Consider the following 8,688-nt stretch of genomic DNA (forward strand, 5'->3'; position numbering starts at 1 on the left):
TGTATCTGTACGAGTCTGAGTACTTTTACTTTACAAGACTGAGTACTTTTACTTTTACAAAAATCACATTTCACGCACTGAGATTTAGATGTTTAAGGATTTACGACTAAGGAAGTCAAGGATTCTGTTTCATTCACACTTAAATCTAGATTAAACTTTATAAGCCTTGGTTTATACATTTTAAGATTCAGATTGTACTTACTATAAAAACATGAATGAATCTTAAAACCACTGTAACGACAGCGTCGCGCGGTGATTCCTGATCCTGTCTCACGTCTAAATCTGCCCACACGTAACAAACACACACAAAAAAGAACACGTTGCTATTAAAATAGGATCATTAACGTCAAAATGGCACTTAATAAAAAAATAATAATGAAAATACTTGTGTTTTTACGTTATTGTGATAAAAAGCAGTGGATCAGAACACACCGGCGCAGTTTCAGCTGGTTTTCATACACGTGTCGTTCAGTTTCTCAGTGGTCTGATTTACTGGTAACCAGGTAACTAACACTGGCAACTAGTAACCAGTTCACTCACAGCCGCTGTCGCCACAGTTTCTGCCGTTTCCTATAATCTCATGAATGACATGGGATTATTTTAACAACGAGAGACACAAACTCTTTAGAGAAATAATGCACATTTACACCCGCGTTTGACCTTTGACCTTTGGCGTCTCCACTGTGAAATACAGCTGACGTCGGTGAAGTTACATTCAGGCTCTGAAGCTCGGTCGTTCTGCACGTTACTAAACCAGCAGAGTCACAAGTTCCTGATCTGACACAGCAGCCCGGTAATTTTTACACACACACACACACACACACACACACACACACACACACACACACACAGGACATGTCCCTCAGAGACACAAAGCAGAGGCTGCAAACGTCCTGCAGAGACACAGGAGGTCTGTCTTATGCAGCAGCTCGACAAAGAGCGCAGCCTCAGGTTGTGGAGGCCGGCTTTGATTTTACATGAGTCACACAGAGAGAAGAAGAGTTTCAAACCTGCTCAAGATCTTCACTCCCACTCCCACCATCCTCCTCCTCCTCCTCCTCCTCCTCCTGCTCCTCCTCCTGAGGACAGATCCTGGCTTTTCTGTGGAGCTGCGTTCACACAGAGCAGAAACACATTTGTCCTCAGTGACTCAGAGTTTAAGGTTCCTGAACCAGACCAGGTTTTAACCGTTCTCTTGTGTCCTGACCAACATTAGACCACCAGCGGTCTCCTATAACAGTTAAAGTACATGTGTGTGTAAGCAGAAAATGACTTAAGTATCAACTTAAGTCATTTTCTGATAATAAATCTACTTCAGTTTAAGTTAAGTAAAAGTATTAAAAAAGGGAGGAGTCAGGATTGAGTCACGGTGGCTCAGTGGTAGGGCCAGTTTGTTTTTTGTGGGTTCAATTCCCGGCTCTGCTCGTCTACACGTGTCCTTGAGCAAAGACACTGAAGCTCATGCTGCAGCGTGTGAATGGGTTATGAAAGACGTGTGAATGGGTGAAAACTGTAGAGTAAAGCAGCTCATCAAGACTAAGAAAATACAGACCATAATACCAACACTTCTTCTTCTGCTGATTTTATTTGGTAGTAACGAGAGTTACTTTTGCAACACTGAGTGTGAAGTCATGGAAAACGACTTCTCTGTAACACTCCAGATAATCTGTCCCTGTGTGTGTGTGTGTGTGTGGTTGTAATCTGGGCTGAGTGTGCAGAAACAAAGCTGAACCTGAACAACATCCTCTCTCCTTCTTCTTCTTCTTCTTCTTCTTCTCTCCCGGTGACACTGAGATAACGGCCTTTTTATGAGCGCGTGCTGTTGTGTGTCAGCGGGGGTCATGAGTCCAGCGGAGCTCCATTGTTGTGTGTGTGTGTTTACAAGACTCGCTGCAGCGGAGCGAGGACGCGTCCGTGTCCCACGACACAATGTCCCCGTGTCTGCGGGACAAACAAAATGGAGGCGGGTAGTTTAGAGGGTGAATTATGGACGAGTGAGTCTCAGGAATCTGTGTTTAAATCACTGAGGGAGAAGAACTGTGATGTCATTATACACAGTGCACACACACACATACAGTATATATATATATACATATATATATATATATACAGTGTATATATATATATGACTTTTTTTTTTACAAAGTTCTGATATTTTATCCACAAAATAATGAATTAGCTGCTAAAATCAATCAATCAGTCGACAGATAGATAGATTTATGGATTTGTTTAAAAGTACAAAGACAATTTAAACACATTTTGGACCAAAAGCTATAAAAAGTATTATTTATTTAAATGAACTACATGTGACGTGATCTTATTTAAAAGCTTTAACTTGGACTGAGATTAAATTACATGGACTTTTTTTGCGGTTTTCCTTTAAAAAAGATGATTTATTTTTATATAAAAGCGACAAAACATTAATATCAGTGATTTTAATGCATTGCGTCCCGTGTTGTCTTCTCTCAGTTTAAGGCTTAAACTTGGACTGAGATTATTAGATTAGAACAGTTTACTAAAACATGTACAATGCAGATGGTTTGTTTTTATATAACTATAAAAGCAATTTAAATGTTTTAAATGCATCGTATGTGCAATCTTATTTTTATTCATATTTTTCTTATTCAGAGGCTTTAATTTGGACTGAGATTAACTTTAAATGGACATTTTCTTTTGCAGTTTTCTTACAATTAACAAAAAATTAAATGAGAAGATATAAAACTCATTTGTCGCCTCTGAAAACAGCTGAGATTAGTTTTAATAACTTAAAAGTGTGGCATCTTATGTCACGTATGTTTATTTAAAGGCTTTAACTTGGACTCAGATTATCTTAAATCCACTTTTTTTTTCTTACATTTTATCTATAACATGAGTTAACTTAAACATGTACAAATGCAGTTTTATGTAAAACTGAAAGACTCTTTTAAATGTCTGTGGACAAAGCTGTGGTTGCTTTAAACGATTTAAATGCACAGCCTCTCATTTAAAGTAGAAGTGAATCCATACATTCATACGTTCACACAAAGGATTTTTCATTATCAACACGTGTTTGCTTTCCCTGACACCTGCAGCAAATATCTGCAAACACATCCTGTTCCACTTTACACCAGTGACAAGAAATCAATTAGGACCTCCCCCCAGAATGATTGTGTGTATATATATATATATATATATATATGTGTGTATATATATATCTATATATGTATATACACACACACACACACACACACACGCAGCAGTGTCTCTGCACAGGCTGTCACTGCAGGGTCAGGGACGAAGGCCTCGCTCTGAGGAGATCTGAGATCTGAGAGCAAACACCGTCTGTCTCTGCACTGTCACTGTGTGTGTGTGTGTGTGTGTGTGAGGGGGGTTCCTCTCTGAGAACACAGGATAAGAATGTGTTTGACATTGCTTGTAATTGTGTAATGTTGACTCTGGTCAGAGGCAAACACTCGTTTGATTGTCGCTTGTTTGGAGCTCAGACTTTTTCTCTCAGCCTTAAAAAAAAAAAAGGAAAAAAAAAAGAGAAACAAGCGGAAAGTCTAGACGTGGGATTAAGTGACGGCACTAAAAGAACATGAACATGATGCAGAAGCTTTCAAGGCCATAAACTCAAGAATTAACTTTAAAATGATAAATAATGCACATGCAGGAGTTTGACCAGTTGACCTCTTCATTAAGGTGTGGTCTGACCTCTGTCTTCTCTCCTGTTTCTTTGTCGAGTTTGACCCACTTTAATCTTCTGCTGTTGCTTCTTTAATGAAGTTTGAATCACAAAACAACGACGACTCAGTTTAAACATGTAACGTTTGAATGTCAGTTCACATTCAGAGTTTAAGTGAACTGTGTTTGTGGAATAATAAGCAGGAAAACTTGGTTCAGTGTTTGAAATGAAATGTTAATAGTTTCCATCGTCAAGGATAAATCAAGATTAAATTAAATAAATTATAAAAATACATTTAGATTTAGGCCACATGTAAAACACTTTGATAAAAAACAGACAGATTTGTGAGATTAAAGACAGAATTTAGACTTGTTTCTAGAATTTATATTATTTATGAAACTTTTACAGAACGACCTGAAAGTTTTTACAGCAGCAGTGAAACAGTGACTGTGGTCAGCAGCAGCAACAGCAGCAGCAGTGTCAGTAACAGCAGCAGCAGTGACAGCAGCAGTGACAGTAACAGCAGCAACGGTGACGGTAACAACAGCAGTAACAGCAGCCTTGGTGATATTTCAGCAGCAGCAGTGACGAGCAGCAGCTTGGCGCTTGGCAGCAGTAGGCAGTAACAACAGCAGCAACAGCAGCAGTGTCAGTAACAGCAACGCTTGTAGCAGCAGCAGTAACGACGATGACAGTAACAGCAGCAGCAGTGACGGTAACAGCAGTGTCAGTAACAGCAGCAGCGTTGACAGCAGCAGCGGTGACAGTAACGGCAGCAGCAGCAGCAGCAGTAGTAACAGCAGCAGCAGTAACAACAGTAACAGTAACAGCAGCAGCAGCAGCAGTAACAGCAGCAGCAGCAGTAACAGCAGCAGTAACAGCAGCAGTGACGGTAACGGCACAGCAGCAGCGGTGACGGTAACAGCAGCAGTAACAGCGGCAGCGGTGACCGGTAACGGCAGTAACAGCAGCAGTAACAGCAGCAACATTGACGGTAACAGCAGTAACAACGGCAGCAGTGACAGTAACAGCGGTAACAGCGGCAGCGGTGACAGTATGGCAACGGTAACAGCAGCAGCGGTAACAGCAGCAGTGACAGCGAAGCAGTAACAGCGGCTTGGCAGTGACAGTAACAGCAGCGGTAACAGCGGCAGCAGTGACGAGTAACAGCAGTAACAGCAGCAGCAGTGACGGTAACAGCGGTAACGGCAGCAGTAACAGTAACAGCAGCGGTAACGGCAGCCTTTGATGACGAGCTTAGCAGTAACAGCAGTAACAGCAGCAGCAGTGACAGTAACAGTGGACAGGTCAGTGTTTGTTTGCTCTGTCTGAGTCAAAGAGCAGCTGAGTGGAGTTCAGAGGAGAAACTCAACGAGGCCACAGCTCCTGTCTGTCTGTCTGTCTGTCTACATACATACATACAGTAAGACCATTACATAACCATGTTGTTACTGTGAAGTAAAACTGTTTTCTAAGTAAAGCAGAGAAAACAGGTGAAACTCTGCGTTCGTCCACATGAAGTGTTTTCATGGTTTATTTGGCAGCAGTCAAATGTTTTTTTTTTTTGGTCCGAGTGGAAAAATCTCAAAACTCCACCCTCGTGTTTACAAAACGATGATGTCATAGCTCCGCCTCCCTCATGCTCTTGTGTTCGTTTGCTCTTTTTCTCGTCACGACTTTTATTTTCCTGTCTTTCTTCATTCTGTCTCTGTTTCATTGTAAAGTTTACATATTTAAATAAAGCTTTAGTGTATTTAAGGAGCAGCGTTGCAGCGCCACATACAGGCCTGACGTGTACTGCAGACATTTCCTGAAATCATGTCATGTTTACAGTTAAAAACTTACCTCTCTCTCTCTCTGTGTCTCAGTGCGTTACAGCCAGGGCGAGGTCTCGTCCTCCGCCGCCATCAGTCATCACACTGGTAACTCCATGGCAACCAGCCAGTCAGTGCTTCAGCAGGTGTCTCCGGGCGGACTGGACCACGGACACAGTCTGCTGTCACCTGACGCCAAGATGGTGAGTGAGTGAACACAGCTGGACAACACAGCTGGACATGGGCGTCCTCAGATTAGATAAGAGTCAGCGTGAGCTCAGGTCCAGATTCTGACGCTTCAGAACCTCACATTGTGCTGCAGTGTGTGGAGGTGCAGGGTGGTGGCGCTGTGGCGTCAGACAGACAGTAAAGCAGACAAAGAAAGCCTCTGTTCCTCATAGATTCAGGTGCAGCAGGTGGAGAGATGACGCCAGCGTTAGATTTGGCTCAGTGTTTGGTTTCTCCGCCTCTGCCCTCGTCTAATATTTGATCAGTGACGAGGAAACGTTTGATGTTTACAAATCAGACCGACTCTTTTAATCTGATTTTTTTAAATGTAGCTGTGGAGCAGAAACTTCCTCAGTCGTCTAAAACACTTCCACTTTTAGGAGCAGCTTCATGTGAACACAGTCACGCTCTTTAATCTACCATCATTTAAATCATCGTCAAATGTAAAGAAGTCATTGTAACTCATTTGACATTTTACCGACTCAAAAAAATGACAAACAAATGAATTCATTTAGAAAATGAATCATTAGTTGCAGCTCTATTTAACATAAATGTTATTTTAGAAAGATTTGGGTCAAATATTTACATTCATTTAAACTTCTACAGAAGATTTTCCTGCCAAAATGGCGGCGTAAACAAACTCCTCCAAATGAAATTGATGAATTTATTCACAGTCATTTTCACCTGGATTTTGTTGAGGTTAAAAACAGTTTGAATGTGTGTGTGTTTTATGTTCTTAAATGAGATGTTTCCTCTCTATATCTGTAATAAACTGATGAAACTCTTCCCTCCTCGGCCTGTGTGTGTGTGTGTGTGTGTGTGCAGATCTCTGGTTCAGGTGGAGGTCTTCCTCCCGTCAGTACTCTGACAAACATCCACAGCTCTCACCACGGTCACCAGCAGACACAGAACCTCATCATGCCTCTGTCTGGAGTCATGGCCATCGCTCAGAGTCAGTCTCTCTCTCTCTCTATCATTATCATCATCATCATCATCATCGTCATACACAGAATTATAATAAAGACTGAAGAAGAAGAAGAAGAAGAAGAAGCTGAATGACTGAGTGTTGTTTTGTTGTGACCAGGTCTAAACACGTCGCAGTCTCAGTCGGTGCCGGTGATCAACAGCGTGGCAGGAAGTCTGGCGGCGCTGCAGCCGGTCCAGTTCTCCCAGCAGCTGCACAGTCCACACCAGCAGAGTCTGATGCAGCAGTCGCCGAGTCACACACTCCACAGTCAGTATAACACACACACACACACACACACACACTCACACACAGTCAGTATAACACACACACACACACACACACACACACACACTCCACACACACAGTCAGTATAACACACACACACACACAGTCATACAGTCAGTATAACACACACACAGTCATAGTCACACACACACACACACACACACACACACACACACACACAGTCCACACACACACACACACACACACACACAGTCATATCACCACACACAGTCAGTATAACACACACACACACACACACACATACAGTCAGTATAACACACACACACAGTCAGTATAACACACACACACACAGAGTCAGTATAACACACACACACACACACACAGAGTCACACACTCACACAGTCAGTATAACACACACAGTCAGTATGACACACACACACAGTCACACACAGTCAGTATAACACACACACACACAGTCACACACAGTCAGTATAACACACTCACACAGTCACACTCACACACTCAGTATGACACACAGTATAACACAAACACACACACAGTAGCATACACACACATAGTCACACACAGTCAGTATAACACACACACACACACAGTCAGTATGACACACACACACACAAACACACAGTATGACACACACAGTCACAGACTCACACACTCAGTATGACACACACACAGTATAACACAAACACACACACACACAGTCAGTATAGCACACACACACACACAGTCAGTATAACACACTCACACAGTCACAGACTCACACACTCAGTATAACACACACACACACACACACAGTCAGTATGACACACACACACACAGTATGACACACACACAGAGTCAGTATGACACACACACACACACAGTCACACAGTCAGTATGACACACACACACACACAGTATGACACAGTCAGTATGACTGGCACACACGCCACACACACACACACAGAGTCAGTATTTTAACTCAGGTTCACTCTTCACTCACTGAACCCTCCACCCTCACATTACATCGTGCTACAGTTAAGCAGAGTGTCAGCGCTCTGTGGTCAGGAACCCTGATCACGGACGACTCACCTCATCTTTATAAAGTCTGTAAAAACATTTACAAAAGTCCTTTATTTCCTCTGAACAAAATCCATCACACACATGATTTTATCCGTCATTCTTTTAACAGTGTTTCCTGTTTTACTGTTTTAACTCTGTGAGTGTGGAAGTGTCTGGAGAGGTTGAACATACTGTGTTTTATTGTTGCATCTATAACACACACTCTCATTTAACACACAGTGTGTAGTTTCTGCCACTAGGGGTCGCTCTCTCTCTCAATCAAAATAATAACAAACAATGACCTCTGCTGCTCTGAGGTCAGTTAGTTAGGACAAAATATGAATGAGTTTCATGTTTAATATAATATTAGAGAGAAGAAGAAGTTTGTTTTGTTGCTGGACGTCAAAGCTTAACTTATATAACCTCTGTTTTAGTATATACTGTAAATATGAACACATAATAAGAAGTTCTATTCTCTTTGACAGTGTATCCTCACAAGCAGGAGCCGCCACAATATTCTCACCCGTCACGCTTCTCCTCGGCCATGGTGGTGACGGACGCCAACAGCATCAGCACGCTCAGCTCTATGTCGTCCAGCAAGACGGTCAGTCCTTCACAAATCACCCTGTCACACCATCACCCTGTAATACCATCACACATTCACCCTGTCACACATTCACCCTGTAATACCATCACACATTCACCCT

General features: G+C 42.2%; 1 protein-coding gene across 1 annotated transcript; it reads left to right on the top strand.

Moving 5' to 3' along the window:
* Positions 1-5,513: 5,513 nt before the first annotated feature.
* Positions 5,514-8,682, top strand: LOC122762935 (hepatocyte nuclear factor 1-beta-A-like; the record flags this gene model as incomplete). The annotated part of the gene is made up of 5 exons (XM_044018104.1): positions 5,514-5,681; positions 6,532-6,658; positions 6,791-6,927; positions 7,311-7,320; positions 8,467-8,682. Coding segments are annotated over 5 exons (658 nt in total), but the record flags the coding sequence as incomplete, so codon positions are not given.
* Between the last annotated feature and the right edge of the window lie 6 nt (positions 8,683-8,688).

This window comes from Solea senegalensis, unplaced genomic scaffold (assembly GCF_019176455.1).
Source record: "Solea senegalensis isolate Sse05_10M unplaced genomic scaffold, IFAPA_SoseM_1 scf7180000016254, whole genome shotgun sequence".
In the NCBI taxonomy this organism is placed as follows: Eukaryota; Metazoa; Chordata; class Actinopteri; order Pleuronectiformes; family Soleidae; genus Solea; species Solea senegalensis.